Source organism: Conger conger, chromosome 4, assembly GCF_963514075.1.
Source record: "Conger conger chromosome 4, fConCon1.1, whole genome shotgun sequence".
NCBI lineage: Eukaryota > Metazoa > Chordata > Actinopteri > Anguilliformes > Congridae > Conger > Conger conger.
This window is the reverse complement of record NC_083763.1, coordinates 26,005,634-26,024,065: the sequence shown is the minus strand read 5'-3', so window position 1 is coordinate 26,024,065 and position 18,432 is coordinate 26,005,634. Positions and strand designations below refer to the sequence as shown.

The 18,432-nt window shown below is 42.4% G+C and overlaps 1 protein-coding gene across 1 annotated transcript in view; it reads right to left on the bottom strand.

Moving 5' to 3' along the window:
• The window catches only part of nrp1a (neuropilin 1a), a 61,533-nt gene extending 45,635 nt beyond the window's left edge, over positions 1–15,898 (bottom strand). Inside the window, exons 1-3 of the mRNA XM_061239553.1 lie at positions 15,404–15,898; positions 13,617–14,017; positions 11,311–11,485 (exon numbers count right to left, since the gene is read on the bottom strand). Of these exons, the coding sequence (XP_061095537.1) occupies positions 11,311–11,485; positions 13,617–13,683 (242 nt within the window). The 5' untranslated portion in view covers positions 13,684–14,017; positions 15,404–15,898. The remainder of the gene's footprint in view (positions 1–11,310; positions 11,486–13,616; positions 14,018–15,403) is intronic.
• Positions 15,899–18,432: the final 2,534 nt, after the last annotated feature.

Genomic DNA, 18,432 nt, shown 5'->3' with positions numbered 1-18,432 from the left:
GGATCAGAGATGAACATCTGTTCACCTTGTAATACCATATAATAGCCCCGTTTGTGTGATCTTGATTATATGCTCAAGACTCATTACAAGATTATCTTCTATAAAATGTGGATCCCATGCATATCTTGACAGTTAATTCTTTTCTTTAGAGCATATATCTTTTGCATATATATATTTGACAATGTTTAAATAATTAGAGGCAGAAAAGCATTTTAGAGAGCCTGTGAAACTCACCAGAAAGCCATATCAGGGATAAAAGTGGAAAAGTGTTACCTTTTTTTCCTGCATTATGTTTTGCTTTTGGCATTTGGTTTTAAAAATAAAACCATTTCTAACACAGACCCACTGGCATAATGTTCCTCTAGAACTGTCTCTTAAAACTGTCACTCCGAAAATGCACCGTTAGATGAGAATCTCAGGAAAAAGGGAAAGGGAAAGTCCAAACAAAAGGGCTTGGAAAGCAGTGGGAGGCCGGAGAAAGGGGTTTCTGGCAGCTGTCAGGGGATATGCACCTATCCCCACAGTTCTGTAAGTGAAACCATCAACAAACTGCCACTTAGTGCCAAAGCATGACATCGTTACCAGCAGAACAAGGCTGGCACAAGTTTATCAACGTGTTTTCAGGTGCCTGGAGGGGACTCGCAGCTCATTGAAATGTACAGCGTTTTCCTTCGACATGTGACATTAATTAACCCACCCAAAAATAATGGTTTTCCACCCTGCGGCCCATTTTCAGGTCGGTAATGACCTCCCATCAGCTACACTGACAGACAAGGAAGGAACTGGCTAGAGCTGTCGGTGCATTAAGTGGTCTGAAACGAAAACAGTCCCTAGCAGTTATTAGCTTTGTGATTTCAGGCCATCCGCCCACAACTGAATATTGTTTGAAATCAGACTTAACATCAGAGCTAACGGATGTCTCGCACAATTATGGGCTTTTTTCCACCTGAAAAAAATAAATAAAAAAATGCAGAGAGCTAACCTGAGGGCTAGCTCTCTCTCAAGTAGCTTGACAGACCCAAAAGTCTAGAAGCTCTGTGGCACTGTGGTCTTCCTGAATCGATTGCAGCTAGACTTTTCAACTTGAGCGCACCACTTTGAAAAATGAGCAGTTGTACTTCAACTTCCATTGAACTTCCATTCTTTATGCAGTTGAAAATATAAATGTAAACGACTCTAGATTTTCTGTGGAGTGTCGGAATGGCTGGGCAAACAAAGCAGACTCTAGCGGAGTGACTTATAAACTTATTGGTACGTCCAACAGGGCACTTTCCCTGGGTTTTTGTTTTCTAACAGATCTACCCTAGATGCCTCTGATGGAACAGGTCTCTATGCCACACACCGCTGGGATCTCTGCCCACCAGTATAGCTGGCTGAGGCATGCTGAAATACATGCAAGTTGCTTCATCTCTATTCAGCTGGACTTGGGTCAGACACATGTCTCTGTACAGGAAAATCACTGTCAGCATTGATAGATTAGCATGGCTCCTTTCAGTCTAATTACGTTGCTGAGAGATCCGAACAATCGCATTAAACAACATTAAGTTTTTCAGACCCAATTATGCCCGATTTGCTCTCTTTTTGGATACACTATAATCTTTTACGAGGAAGCCTGAGGATGGACAGAATGAGACGCCGCCTACAGTATACTCACTATCCCCGCTACAAAGGGCCCCACTGTTCTTAAGGGGTGGTTGGGTTCTCAGATACGGCTTTTGTGCATGGCTCATCCAGCATATGCATCTCAGTATCAAAAGCATGTCCAGCTGGCACTTTCACCCCGGTTGGAATCTACCACCACCCCCACACGTGGTAAGCCTCTTGTGCCAAAGGACCTGCAGTATTGACGTCAAGTTAGAGATGAGTTCACTGCCTAGTCACAGGATCATGAACATCCTGTGAAATGAGTGTCATGACTGGAACACGTCCTGGGAATGATCACCCACTATCATAGTGGGGAACACTAAGGGAGTACTTACTATTTGCCAAAATGGCTAAAGACAGTCAGGCCGCTGAATGTCACATCATGGTCAGCGCGTGGCGTTGTACCAAAGATCTAATGACTGTACAGACTGTACTTCTCACTCCAAATAATCTAAAAAAAGACTATTTTGTAGCTTGTATTAACACATGCAATGTACAGAGCAGCAATGAATTGACTGATAAATGTATTTAACTGGTCTGATATTCAGGGGGCTGTAGGTTTAAGTGCTGTGCTGGGAAATACGTTTGCACCTTGTGCAAGTTGCTTTGCATATATCCATTGGAATAAATGAACAATGAAAATGTGTGAAAATGTAAGCAACACCAGGAAAATTAATAAACATATTAATTTTCAATTTTGCGTTGAACTACAGTATCCTTCTTTTGAGGGTTAACTTAAGCATTGCCAAAAATAAGCAACAAATATAACAAAGTATTCAGTGCGGAACAAGGGGGGTTGGAACTTGACAAAGAAAGTCCTTACTGTGGATAACACATCCTGTTATTACAAATAAGTCTAGAAAGAGCCATTATAGTTAATTAGAAAATTGCCGAAGGCAGAAGGGAAATATGCATTCACTACTTAAATGAAACACTTATTTCTCTGGGGTACCAGTGAAATAATTTATAATGTAGAAGTGCAAGTAAATATTAAAAACATAAGCTTATCGGGAGATCATTTCAACATATGTGTTATGTATTCCCCAAGCTGTTATCTTATTTTTGTGCTTCTTAGGAACATGGACATGGAAAAACTAAAATCCACATTTAACAGAGGCTACAAGACTTTAAATAAAGGGCCAAACTGCCCAGGTCTGATTTTTGGCCCTTGCTATGTGCACCAAAAGAGTCATGCATTCTTTTGCCAGTCAATGATTATCTGTATGATCCTCTCACAAAGAAGGAAACCAAAAGTGATGAGAGGAGGAAACCAACCATCTCTGTTGAAGGAGCGTACTTGTGGAAGCATCGCGGAGAGAAAATTCATTTGGGAGTGGGATCCATTTGCCTGACCTTGACACCTGAGGAGGCTGTCACTACAGTGAGTGCCTCTACAGTGCAGAGCGGCGACTGGCAATCGGTGCAGCCTTATTACTGCCATGAGAAGTCGGGGGTGAAAGTGGTCCTCAGCCAACAGACACACACCGTCTGCCGTTAAGCAAACAACCCTAACCGTGCACCCCATCTCCCCCGCCCCCACCGCTTCTTGCGCTGAAGCTCAGTGCCAAGGTTTTTGCACCCTACCCCCCCCCCCCCCCCCCACCGCCCCTGACCCCCAACCCAACAGCACATTACAAAACTGAGCGACTTCCTATTTAATGAAGGAAGTTCATTGAACCTTTCTCTCTGGCTTTGTGACATTTGGCAGTGCCTCAGGAGAGACAGGTTCAGAGCCTGGTCATTCAGGATGAGCGGGTCAGCAGTGGGTCATCCTGGCTGTGCGATGGTTATTTACATACATGCATATTTTACATCCACATGTAGAACACTCGATATACGATTTTATCACAGGGCACAACAATGATCAGATGAACAAGAGCATAAAAGAGCTAGGTTGATGAAAGCAAAATAAAATGTACCATAATGAGCCAACTTTGACAAGATTAAAAATGTATGTGTAATTCACGCAAGAACGGAATTAAAGACAAAGCAAAACCCAAAAAGCAAAAATAAAACATCCATCCATCCATCCATCCATTATCTTAACCCGCTTATCCTGAACAAGGTCGCAGGGGGGCTGGAGCCTATCCCAGCATACATTGGGCGAAAGGCAGGAATACACCCGGGACAGGTCACCAGTCCATCGCAGGGCACACACACCATTCACTCACACGCTCATACCTATGGGCAATTTTAGACTCTCCAATCAGCCTAACCTGCATGTCTTTGGACTGTGGGAGGAAACCGGAGTACCCGGAGGAAACCCACGCAGACACGGGGAGAACATGCAAACTCCACACAGAGAGGCCCCGGCCGACGGGGATTCGAACCCAGGACCTCCTTGCTGTGAGGCGGCAGTGCTACCCACTGCACCATCCGTGCCGCCAAAAATAAAACATAGTAAAAGATATATAGGGGAAAGAAACTGGACATATGACCTACTGAACTCTATCAGGAAAAAACTGTGCTATGGTTTATTATTTACAGAAAAGCGAGACAAAATATACACAGTAAGGGAAAAAAAAACGACGCAAACAAAGACAATGACAAACTATGGAGCCAATTTATTTGCCCTACCGCAATACATATCCCCCTGTGCCTAATGAGCTGTTTACTGAATGCCCCAGAGAACAGGATAGGGGTCACCCAGAGGTAAAGCCCTAGGGTGCTGCCCCCTCCCCCCCCAGCAATGCAGGCTGAGAGGCAGAAACAGGGAGCCAGAGACTGTAAAAGACAGACTAATGGGTGACAAAATGAATCACGCAGTGGTCTCTATTCAGGCCCTGCTGTGCTGCTCTCATCCGGCTGCTCCTGGTTCTTTTATCTTTTAGCTTAGATTGACCGGGGGGAGCTGGGGGGCAGTAACAACTGCACTGGGGTTGATTCTGTTAAAGCAGGAAGCAATGTGCATGTGTGTGTGCATGCGTGTGCACGCACTTGTATGTGTGTCCATGTGTGTGCATATTAATTTGATCTTCACATTTCCGTTCAACTTTTGTGCATTAATTAAACTTGCTAATTTCACTCCATTTGAAGCAAAGCAACCTTTCAGACAGCGATGAATAAATGTTTTGAGATGGTGGTACAAAAGTGTGTGTGTCCATACATGAGTGTATGTATGTGTGTCTGTGTGTGTGTGTGTGTGTGTGTGTCCGTAGGGGTGAAGGTCAGGTCTGAGCTCTGCTCTCTCTGCCCAAGTCAGTGGAGCAGCCAGTCATGATTACACTGACTGCACAGCTGTGAAATAACGCAAGTCTGCTACATCAAACTATTTATGTTTTTATAAGGACAGACAGTATGGTGGAATGCCAGAGCTTCACACATGTTCTGAACTGTAATTATATGATAAATTACCAAACTGCATGGGGCTACATCAGAGGCATGAGAGAGTTATGCAATGGTATCAACATGTCTCCAGACTATACCAATCTGTTCTAAAAGCCATCAAAAAACTGTTTTCATCAAGAATATCAGGCTATTTCAGATGATGAAGTTATCTGTTGAAAGCGATAACATTCCCCATATCAGACCTATCTTGATGATAGTCTCCTGTCTGCATGTTTTGATCTATGTATCGCTTTTGTCTTGCTTTTGTCAGCTGTCTTCAGACACAGCAACGTATCGAGATCCAAGGACGGGCACCTCTCCGAAGCAACTGGTGCAGTCTGACATGGAAGGGGGCTGTGGCGAGCCACAGGCTGATCAAAGCCCCGATGGTGCTCCTGCCAAATTTCTGGAGGGCGAGCTGACCTAGCCACTCAAACAGCTCTTACCCCAACTGCCAAGTGGGATCCAGGCTGCCCCCGTAATTAGCCGCCTCCACATTCTGACAATCTCACGCCCGCAGTGCACGCAGGGTGGGCGCTAAGGAGACAGGGTCCTCTCAGCCGACACGGGGGGTGGGCTGAAAGTGACTCCCTCCCAGGGCGTCAGGCAGTTTTGCTGGGAGATCTCCGGTGCCCCACTACCAGGTATTTTGGGGAATTGGAAGGGGTGGGTTGGGAGAGTAGGAGTGGAATTATAATCACAATTGTGGTTTATAAGGTGTGACTAAGGACACTGAAAAAAATCAGGTCAACAAAACTGAATTTGCGAGACTGATCTGAGCAGGGAAAAAAAACAAAGCAGGAGACCGCGTAGCCCCTCGAACTGAATCAGGGAGGGCCCGCTTGGCTCCATCAATCACTGTCTCCTTGACACCCGCTGCCGTCAACCTCAAGTGCGGAGGGAAGGGAGTGGGGAGGGCAGGCTTCTGGGAGAAACCAAAAAAATGTGTGACTGATATAATCTGATATCCAAGGGGCTAGCCAGAAAATAAACCGGGCGCCGACTAAAAACATGTTCTTTGTTGTTGCTTTTTTATATTAACTTTGTTCCACGGATAAACCTAAAAACATAGGCTACAGGCGGGGCCAACCGGTAGAGTCTGCACCCTGATTGTGGAGGGCCCCAGGCAACATGCAGGTCGTGGCAGAGCACGGCACATCAATCAAACCAAAGGTCCCATTTTGAAGCACTACATGAAGCTAAACACTGCTGGTACGGCCAGACGTGTTGGATCAAAACCGCAATGGGTCACATCAATTAAAACCGGCTTTTCTTTCTTTTTTCACACTTCATTTTCTCCTGTCCTGAAGGGAACAAGCAAAGGTGTTCTTTCAGGAATTCCATTAATCTGACAGGGCTTTTGTTTCCCTTTTCATGAACAGTAATTACCTGTTCACTTCTTTTGCCTTTGTTATTTTCGAAAGCAACCTCACAAAAAAAAAATACATCTATAAAGGCCAAGTAGTATAAATTTGAATAACAAAAAATTAACTCAATAAAAAACCTGTTACTGATATTATGTTTCATAAAAGGCATGATTCAAGTGCCAGTTCTGTTGGAATAGAGCACTCAATTCAATTATGACTTTAGTGTTTCATGCTTTTCGACACGTTAGGAGGAAAGCGAATGTTCAGCTCCGCACCAGTCCACAGATCTCCGTCCAGACTGAACTGAATGAATCTGGCTGCTCACCATGTTGTCCTCTTAAACAACACTCCACCGATACTAGCTAAAAGCCCCGAAAATAAAACTGAATAATGCCTCAGCTATTTGGACACCATCGTGGTCAATTGGAAACCACCATATTGCAACACCATCAGCTGCAGAACGGCAAAAAAAACAAAGCCGAGTAAATGGGGCATTAAGCTCCTGCCTCAGTTGGTGGCCCGCTGCCTCGCTTCCAAAGCCTGAATGCTAGAAATTCATTAGCACCAGAGAAATAATTCTGCATCTTATTCGCAGCCACCGTAACCCTCCCCACCTCTTTCTCCACCTCGGTCCCCAGTCCTGACACCACATGTGGGGTAAAAGAGCGGCTCGTCAGCCTGCCGTGGAGCCAGCGAGAGAGCCAGGCGTACATGAATCAAGTGTATGACAGAGCAGCAGGGAGGAAGGCAGATGTCACTGCAAGAAGCTTTTCAATCAGGCTGCCCTTCCAGCTCGGCCAAGGTGAAACTTCTCCAGCAACCCCCGCCTGGCACACGCTCCACTTAGCACCTCCGCCAACCAGACCCCAGCTCCACCAGCGCCGTGTGCCACGTGAGAGCGGAGGGGAGAGAGAGAGCAAGCGAGAAAACAAGCAAAAACGAGAGAGTGACTGCGCTGTACGAAAATCTCTCCTTCCGTGCTGCTCCCGTTAGCCCTTTATCGGAATCCAAACGACGGGGCTGAACTCTCTGTGCACAGCAGTTCACATGAGCAGTAAGATAGACCGGTCTTGTGACCAGTGCTCTCTTTTCGCGAGGAAATATTTCAGTGCTGACTAAGCCCAAATGCCGCTGGCCACAGACTGGCAGTTGATGCTGTGTACATATGGGCCAAAATAGTCCCCTCCATCCGCTTTTGTCTCTTTTGTGTCAGTGGTAAGCCGAAACACCCAGAACAAACTCGATTTGGGATAATTTTGAGAGGAAATGGCTGTACAGTTTCCATTATTGCAAATGGCTTTGAATGACAACACAACTGCGGTTTAATGGCCTGTTTTCTTTTTATAGAGGAGCAATTAACTTATTTTGGACACACTTGGGACACAAATTAGCTATACATAAAATAAAATAATTTTGGATGTGCTAATTCTAGACCATCAATGTTTTCGAACAGAATCCATGTTTAGATTTCCCTCCCCCATCAACAACAATGAAATATTATTTTTCAGCAAGTCAGGAGTTACTGGGGATGCATTGCGGCATGCTTTATGATGAGATACAGATTCACTGCAAGTCATGTTAATGTTATTTTAATCCTAAAGATATCTGCAGCTCAGATTCCTCACAACACTCGGCATTTTCAGACCCTTGGGCTGAACCAAAAAGGCTCTTGTTTTTTTTATAAAGGTTCATGAGAAAAAGTGTAAAAGGAGTTTTTTGCTACAGTGTGTTTCTTGCTATGAGGCTTTGTAGTGTTGTAGAAGATTTTGGGAAGGAGAGAGCCCCTGAATTCGGCCGGGGTCATGCCTCTGTCCCCTGGGTCAATGGACTCTCTGGAGCCTCCACCTCCATGCTCTGCCCTCCCCCGGTGCTAGACTTTCAGCCCAGACTGTCTTACACCGAAACCCATCGAACAAGCACCGCCGGAAAACCTGCTATGGCATGGGACCCCCCGTGGACCTGTTAAGGAGGGCCATGCCTCCAGGTTATAACACCTCCAAACAAGCTCTGACTGCACTATTCCAGAAACCATGACAACCGCTCTAAACTGCGCGGTTATTGTCGGTTATGACAATAACGCTCGTTATGCCGGCAGAGTCCAATTCACTCGGTGAGGTGCGGAACGGGACTGCAGGACCTGCAAGTCATGCCCCGGGGCTCAGGCCTTCCTGGCTGGAGGCTGAGGACTGTCTACGCTCACAGCGGTGGTTGTTTGCCCTCACCGTAGGGAAGCGCAAGTCTCTCCGGATGTGCTGGGGATCACTCACATTTTAAAGTGTGGAGAAGAGGGGGGGGAGGGTTTTGCTGATTCCCACTTTTTCAGCTTTGGGTTTGTGGGAGTAGCAGGGCTCACTACTGGGGGGCATTGTGAGAGGGGACTTTGAAGTCTATCCCCCTCCACAAAGGGCCATTCTGAGTGGGCATTCCCTGAATACTCCCCCCCCCCCCAGTCCAAACTCCCCTGACCACTCCATGACGGGTCCACCACAGTGGAATTGTGTGTTCCCGGCCAACGTCCAGCCGGAGAGGCAGAGCGGTGTGGGCACACGGATATGAGGTTCTCTCTCTCTGTGCTCTTCGGCATCTCTACCGTCAGAGTGGTCACTGCAGTCTGCGTAGCTACAGAGGACTCTACCAGGCAGAGAGCACATCCAACTTTCTGTTCCGTCAGCGATTCCTGACGCATCAATAATTCATTGCGCTGTCAAAGCTTGTCAGCGAAAAATATAGATTCTGAAATGGAATTTAAGAACAACAACAACAGGCACAGTGGTAGAGTAGGAGCTTAGCGGCTTGACTCTAAACACACGCAAGCAAACACTACAATAACATAAGCTTCCTCAAATACTTGCTAAAATACATTGCTGAAATATACATTAAAGAAGACCCATTATAACTAATTGACTAAGGTCAATTATAATGCCTTTACCAGAGAAACCATCCATGATTTGTGAAACTTGTTTGACTTGCGAATATGTTCAGATAAATAAGCCCCTCGGCGCTATGTATTCAGTTTCAGATAGCATTGCATCAGACTGAAACACTGGCACACAAAAGGCTTTTTGTTGTTATTTATATTTTTTGTCCATTTGAGCATGGAGAACTTGGGCCAAGACTTTTGAAAAAGAGCGCAAATGTTTTCCTTATCAACAGTCCTTCTCTATAACTTTATTAGGTTCCCGAGCAGTTCTGTTTGACAAGGAGCTGTGGCCTGAAAGTTCTTGGGAGAGATACACAAGTAAATTCTGACTACACAACTACCTTAACGTTGTCCTGTAATTTGATTTTCTCCCTTTCTCTTTGATGAAAGCCAAATGTTCTCCATACAGAAGCGTCCCATTATAGACGAAGCCACAAAGGTGAATTCAGTCCTAACTTGCCTGCAAGTGGATGTTGAGTGTTTCTTGTTTGGTTTGCTGATGAGAACTATGTTTTGAAGCATACTGACTGAGCATGTGTGTTCTATTTGCCGATAATTTGATTGCAGGGGAGCACACTGCATTACCCATCCTCAATCCCTGATCCTCTGATAACGTAAGAATTCTGACCGTTATTACAGAGGAACTTCAACAAGAGTCAAACTACCCTCTGGACAACTGACTGCTGAACTGTGGATCAAACTGACAGAATAAGCAAGCCATGTACATTGTACATTATGTCCTATCTGCCTCATATCCAAGCTAGAGCAACTATTTTTATCCCAGAAAATGGCCTGGTTTCAATCAACATTTGTCCTTAACTTTGCCCCGCAAGTAAGGGAAACAAGTAAGGGAGTTTTTGTTTGTTCAAGAACACGGTTGTCAAGTTAATCCAGGCCAAAGAAGATAGTGATTTATAGCTGCCTGTCACAAGGAATTAAGGTGGGAAAATCTTTATGTTGACTGTTTTCTTAAGTAATTGTACTTTTGGCTGTGATAAACTTTATTTCACATGCATCCCTCAGGATCAGATTTGCAGTTCATTAAACCCGTAGCCTCATTGTTTCCATTGCTTACATTTAAAGAAAAATAACAAGACATAAATGCAATTATACAAAAAATTGTACTGCAGGTTAAATGAATTTTATACAGTAAATACACTTCTGCTCTACACCATTCTCAAAATGTAGTTTTTCTGTCATACATGTCCACTTCGCAGTTATTTTTGGAGTATCTTCAGGTCTGCGGACATTGTTATTAGTCCCAAACAGATGATACTTTGCGGAGTAGTTGATGAGAACCCCCTCTGGCTAGATATCCAAGTAGTCACCAGGACCATAAAATACAGATAGTTTGCAGAGCTTTAAAGCAGCAAAGACCTTAGTAGAAAGTACAAATTATAGGTGGTTTTATCTGGTGGGGGAAATGGGGAGGGGGGTAATGATACAGGATAAAGTAACAGTATTCTCTGTAGCAAAGTATATGTCCTTGCACCCTCTGGCAGAAACTAAAGAGGTGATGTGCTTGTTTTACAGTCCGTGAGAAAACAACATTGGCCAAGCAACATGGGCAGCCCGCCACACCTTTGGGCCCCCAGAAAGGATATGGCATTGCTGTTAATCTACAGTCTTTACGTGGCAGGGAATGAAGCCAACCACTAAACTTTACTCATTAACTGAATTAAAACCGAAAAACTCATTAAACCAAAAAAACAGAGATTTAGGCATAGACAAAGTACTATAAAACATACAATGTTTTACCATTAAACACATCAACAAAGGACACAGAACAGCAGCAACATTTCTGGCTAGATATTTCGATCAATCTAATCTAATCTAATCTAATCTAATCTAATCTAATCTAATCTAATCTAATCTATCGAATCTATTGCTTATATAACAAGTTAAATTTCAAAACATACAGAATCCAGAAAAGTAATGAGTTGTTCTGCGCAAAGCGATTTCACTTAACTAGAAGTACATTCAATTTAAACAGTTATATGACCAGCAGATGGCGCAGTTTCACGCAAAATTGTAGGAAGACCGCATACTAACTTGCACTCTCGGTCCTCCAGATCAAAGTGCGGGTTAAAGTTGATTAAAATTCTCTGGTACGGTCCTGGAGCTGTTATCACCCACACGCACTTCTGAGATGGTGAATACGACGTTGGATAGTCAGGTGAAGTAAGGTAATTAGCGCTTGTAATTCTGATGTTATCCCCACACTTATCTGTAAAAGGAAGAAAAGAAGAAGAAGCAATATTTAGAAGCTATCGACATAACTGGAGTAGTCCTATATGCTATGTCAGCTCTGCAAAAGACGGAGGTGGCAATTACTTATTATTGATATAAGTAACTAATAAGTGAATAGGAGGGTCTATTTGCCATGTTATGAAAACAATTTACGCAGAGAATATGGATAACGGTTAGTAGCATATAATGATCTTTACGTTTACATTATTGTTTATATATGTTTATCTGAAAATGTCCTAGATATATTTTGTAATAGACAGATGTATCTAGGACATATATGTATATGTGTATTGCATAGCTAAACAATTCAGTCAGTGATACAATGAGATTTTCGCCGGGCGAGCGTGCTTCGCAGGCCAGTATGGCTACAAGCAACAATGAGGCCCGCAAGTTGCCTGGTACAATTTCGCACAACAAAAAAACATAAAAAACCAGAAGGCTAAATGAATGAATACATTCAGGAATTAATCTAAAATATATTGCGTACTTTTCAGAATAAATCAAAATAGACGAAAGTATATGATTAGTACCATCAAATAGTCATTTGAAACATGTAAAACAGTTTTTTAAAAAGCTAAATCAGCTAGGCCTAGGCTATATAAATAAATGTAACATGAACGCAGCTTTTAATTGATAATGGATAAATACTTTAGTAAATTCCCAACAATAATGTACTTCCCAGCTAAATTATCAAACACTTAGACCTACTGATCAGGAACTTATATTACTAAAAAGTGCAGTGATTAATTAATTTAAAGTCCAATGAAAAATATCGCATGGTTCAGCAATCAAGGTAAAGTTTACCAGTACAACCTCAGATATACCCATTTGGACATTCAGAAAAAATATATTTTTAACGCAATATCTAATAAGGAATCGTGTGGCTACAATTTATTGCCGAGCGGAGGTAAATTTCCCTGTCGGCTGAGGAAAATCTTCTGTTACTACAGATTTGAAATGTTCCTGATAAAATACAGCTATAGGCTATAGGCTTCTGAATAAGCACTTGAATTGACCAAGAGAACTTTCATTTTAAGGCTACAGCATGTCTATAGAGTATACAAATGAAATGGACTGAAGTTTTAAAAAGAGCCGTTATTATTTACCAAAGCCTATTTGAAGTAAAATCACAAGGAAAGAGAGCGCATTCTATGAGCCATTAGACTATTAACCTCTGTCATTTTATTTAAAAAGCTCTGGTAGGCTATCCTTTACAAAATGACTTGACATTAAGCGTTAAATCCTCGTCTCTGTGAAGTATTACCAACAGTTCAGAGCAACAACTTTAAATGATCGAGAGAACCATTAGCTTCAGCTCGGATAATGAATTAATTTAACGGACAGTGATGTGTACATAGGACTGGTCAGTGGCATTAAGAGAGCGCCCAAGAAGCACGGGACAAGGTTAATGTTCATTGCGGCGACTTCTGGGCCAGATAGCTTTAGTTAACATTGGCATCTGATATAGCAGGATTCTCCCTGATAGTACAATCTTTCCCGAACGACCAATGAGAAACGAAAACAGAAAATATCAGCTTTGCTGCTGATGTCGGGCCACTAGAAAGGTATACGATTTAATCAGACTAATTTAAGTTATTTCTCTTAATGGACAGTGTTACATATATTTTATACATGATACCTTCGACATTTTTTGGCGGGTATGTTCTAACAACTGTTCGTTAGACTAAGTAAATAGGAATGTTTTACATACAGCCCACCAAGTGTTATTTTGATCCAGTTTATTCTGAACACAGAAAAGTATTCATTATTAACCGTCACATACCTTTCCGACATTGAGTATAATGTAAACACTAGGCTATACATCTAATGACTTGAAAATATTCACAATCTGCAATTAAAATAACGTATTATTCAGTATAGTGCATTGTGAAAAGACAGTCGGTTACCCAAAAGTGAAGAGACAAGTTTTTCAAACAACTGGGTGATAAAACGGTGTACCGGGCTAAAGCAGTAGCCTATCTCCATCGCATTTTATGGCTGAGGGGCAGTCAGGTGAATAGCAAGCGAACGGTTCAGTAGCTAATATTTTTGGTTTACATGCAGTGTTGTAAAAATACATTTCACAACGGATATCAGTTGCCACTTACCATTTTTGAAAGCCCTGGCAATGAAGAAGATTCCAGACAAGAGGATCAACGCTAATCCACAATGCATCCTTGTGTTGGGAGAAAAAATAAAATCAGAAAAGAAAGCAAAACTCCTCGGTTATCCTTGGTGGATTTGATTCTTCCTGCTTGACTTGAGCAAAGAAATAAATGAACAAGAAGTGTCTTAATGTTGTGGAAATTCGTCTTTATGTGTCTAAGGTCGCCTGCATCCTGTCATTTAGCTCTCGTTTCCTCTCTCCTTTTCCAATCCTGTTCCTCTCCCAGGCGCTGGCGTTGCCATTTCCTAGTAAAGAAGTCTGAGCCAGTAAAAGAAAAGGAAAAAATAATTCCTGCTTCACAAAGCTCCTCGAAAACGATGACTGGGCAGACGTAATCCTTTGCTGTCAAGAATGAAGAAAAAATATTGAGAGACTAAGCGATGTTTCACTTTAAAAGTGGACAGATTAGCAAATGAAGCTCGTAGTGTCTCTGGTGTCCTGCACAGTCTCAATTCTGACAAGACAGGAGTTAGTAATACAAACATCAGCAGAGCGGCACTACCTCTAGAAAGATTTAAGGCAAGCGATATTCCCCTTGATTACAATTAGGCTACTTGCGAAGAACCGGCTTGGCTGTTGTAGCTGAAATCGGTTTGATTGCAATATAGAACGCTGACCTAGGGATCGCTCATTAAGCGAGTAGACGCAGTCGCTGCTGCTTTAAGACTCGGACACGCTCTCTCTCGTCTCGAGCAGATATGCAAGTGACAGGACACAAACGCACACGCCCTCTGTTCACGCGCTGGAGAGGGCTGTGACCAGCTACCGCATGTCGCTAAACTTGCTAATCAACAAAGCCGGCCACCATCAACAGTGCGATCCTGTTGAGAAACAACTAGATTCACATCGAACCATTTGTACCTTTTGTTTGATTCGTTTTTGTCAGAACAGACATGTCTACGTTCCCTTTTCCGTGTAGTCTATAATACCAAATTCAGATAATTAAATGAAAATATTTTATTTAACAGAGAATGACGTTAAATATTTAATATATCAATACCTGTATGTCATTTTATATTCAATAGATACATAAATACTTGTACGTATGTCCGCTGTCCGCGCAGTTGATATAGGCTACTACTGACAAAGAAAAAGCTACTTCAGATTACATTTCAGCAATAGGTTGCATAAATGTAAAGGTACATCCACATCAGAAGTTCAATGTAATTTTAAACTACGAGGCAAAATTAATATGTAATAAAGCGCATATTATAGAAGCGCGATTGTTGGTTCAACATCACAGGTGTGAAAAAAAACACTGAAAGGAGTTTGCGCTCTATATAGGCAATATATCTGAACCGTGGAGTTTCTTGTCAATGTAATGCACGTAGGCATACCGAGAATACGGTCACTGCTCTGCCGCTACAAACAGAAGGACAGACTGTAACACAGAAAATGATAAAACATAAGCAGTTAATAGACATGCAATCCAAAACAAATGTTTCTGTGTTACATGTATTTAATCTGTTGCGTCCCCGTTGTAATAAATGGGCAATGAAATGTGTCCATAAAACAGTCTATAAATAGACATTCAATGAGGCTATTTTGAAACATACAATGTTACATCTGAAGCTTTAATTCTAAAGCTTTACTAGAACCAATGGTAAATATACTGTCTAATAGAGAATAGAATATACACTTTTACGCACAGTATTCTTTGGACCCGCAGCCTCATCCAAACAAATACGCGCACCATTCATTGCACATAATAATAATAAAAATAATCACCTGTTTCTTCAAGATCCACAAATATACATCCAGTTCCGTCAGAACGAAGATATCACATTCATCGATTTCACCCGACTGAACGGTAACGTACAATCAGCACGATGCGCACCTTTCCAAATAGTCTAATGTAAACCTGAAAATAAACACAGGAGGATCTTTGCAATAAAGGAGACAGTCAATCACGTTGGGTTCTGCAGATCTCTTCCCCCGGCTACCGGTATCAGACAGCACTATTTAGAAGTGGCGCTCCGCGCAAAAGCGAACAGCTGCTGCCGTTGATGCTGGAGCCACTTCCACGAGACCAGGACAGCCAGCCCACCACTATCAGATCAAATGCGGGTCTGCTGACAGATACGGCTGCGAAGTTCGAGAAAGCGCGGGGCGGATGAGGAAAACGGTCAGTCAAGGAGGTAGGAGGAGGTATAAATGAAGAGTGTAGACGATTCTTCCTTCTACAGAACAGAATTAAGTTCTCCCTCTGCACGTCACCGCTTGTAGGCTACGTACAAGCTAACAGCGAAGACAGGAGTTCGCCTGAGACGTTTGTTATTACTCAGCCACACGCCCCTCCAGTAAGGGTTGGCTCATCGAGCCAGATTTGACACCGGGGTTGTCCAATAGATACCAACGAATGCCTGATAAGGTTACAGATAGTAGCAGATAAGGAATCAGCTAAAAACACGAAGCACTACTGTGTAGCTTCGCAAGAGGCTACATTCACCAGTCACATTTTTTGTATTTTGGTGATCCATGCTGAAAATGCCAACCCAGGTCGTGAAATACCGCGCGAACAAAATGAAATGCTTTGACTTTAAGCCTACTGTGTAGCCTATGGCTAATTTAAATAAAATCGACAAATTTAATATTGCTAAATATTTTATTTAACACTGGAGGATAATAACGCGAAAGTGACACTACTTTAATGGGACAAAAAAAAAAGTCCTACAGAGAAAGTTTTTTTTTTTTTTTAAGTTAAAATGGTATGTCAACATGTACACTTAAAACTCATTTAAAATAACAGTTACGCAAAACAATTCTGAACCACCGTTATAAAATGGTTTTAACTCCAGTGACTAAGACACAATTTTCAAAAAACATACTGCGCCATTCCGCGGAATTCCCGTACAATCAGCATGTTTTTGTTAGGTGAATTCTTGCCGCGCCAGGGCAGTTCTTCAGAACGAAAAGCTTAAGCTTCACGGATGCCCTGGATTCAGCCCCCAACAGGGAGCGCGCAAGACATAGATAAGGCAGCCGGCCCTGTCGGTGGCAAACCTAACTCAGAAACGCTGGCGAACCTCGGATGAACAAATAGTACAGGGCAAAGAGAATACTAAGTCTGTTCTGCGATGGAAAACCTCTACGCTGCCTTTGATGATTCCCAAAAAGGAAGAATGTACCGAACTGACAGAGAGGAACTGCTGGGGATACATTTTGCGGGGATGTTGTGATTTTCTCTGCATGCTTTATCTAAACACGTCTCCAGAGTAATTGTAATTAATTTTAAATGAGCGGCATGGCAGGCCACAGTCTCTTTTGCAGGTTTTATTTGCAATGAAAAAGGTAACGCTCATCCCTTAGAACACCAGTACAGATTAATTTGACTGTAACGTGAAATTAGGCAATGACATAAGCAGCATGACCTATCACATGTATTATATTGAAATATTTAATCGACATGTTATTTGCAACCCCAATATTACATTACTTTTTTGTTATTTAGCATATCCAGAGTGACAAACAATAAAGTGCAAATACGAACCAGGGACAAGTACGCTGAAGACCCTTGAGGAAAGTACAGTTCCAAGTCCTAGAGTGATCACATACGTTGATAAAACTTGAACCCCTGATGAATAAACAGATAACTATGTTTTGTATACTGTGCACTATGTACTATGTACTGTGGTTCATATGCTGTTGTGCACAAAGTTCATAATTTGAGGATAGGACAAGATAAGTGATCATTTTTGTCGTGAACAAAAATACATCACACTCCATCTGTTGAGAGATGCCTGCATTGGGAGTTTGACAAGTGAAAGTTTGATGTGCCCATTAAGAAGTTTGTGTTTGGTACATTACCATTTGGTGATGTACTGCAATCATGAGAATGCTATCGTAACCAGAAGCTCTCAGGTGGCCAGTGAAGACAACGCAGCTGTGGTGCAGCACTACACCCACTTCTGTTTAGTAAAATCCCAGCAGAGGATTTTACTATTACTATTACTATTTCAGAGTAGATAAGCTGCACTGTTTGTTCTGCAAAAGAACAATGTCATTTTGAGGCAAGGCCTCCTGTTACCTGTGAGCAGTGTATGTGTGTGCAGGTCTGACATTATTCAGAGTAAATACAATTAAAATCATATTGCAATAAGCTTGCCAGAAGAACAATAAGAGGATATTGATGCATGCTCTTCTCCCGATACAATTCCAAATATCATAATTGAGATTGTCAGTTATGCTCACAGAGAAGTGGAACACTTGATTTAGAGTTTCACAGCATGCTAATGGTGTATTTCCTCGACACAAGAATTCATCACTTTAAAACAGCCAATGTGGGTAATTTCATACTGTCATATATAACACTCATTGGAAGAGTGACACTGGGACTCCCAGTCAAAGCAATATGAACTGGACAGAACAAGGGACAGACACAATTGGGGTGAATAATAAGGGAGGTGGTTGTAGCCTGAAATGAAGAGGATTGTGCAGGAACAAACAATACTAGTTTAAAAGACATCTAACATTTTTGACCCCCCCATGACAATGGTCTGGTTGACTGCATTCATGTCTTTTCATCCAATGGAACTGGCTGAGACAGTAGACTAAGAAATTAAATCATTTATGAAATAGGCCTACATACTGAGCACAAAAGAGAAAAGAAATGTCGGGGAAATTTTTTCCCCCAACTGCAACTACTGTGTAAAGTTTAGATATTCTCAGACTTCCCTCAAATGATTGGGTGTATGGCGCCAGTTCCGATGTAATGTCACCCTGGGATATGCTGGATACCATTTATGGGTTCAGCTCGT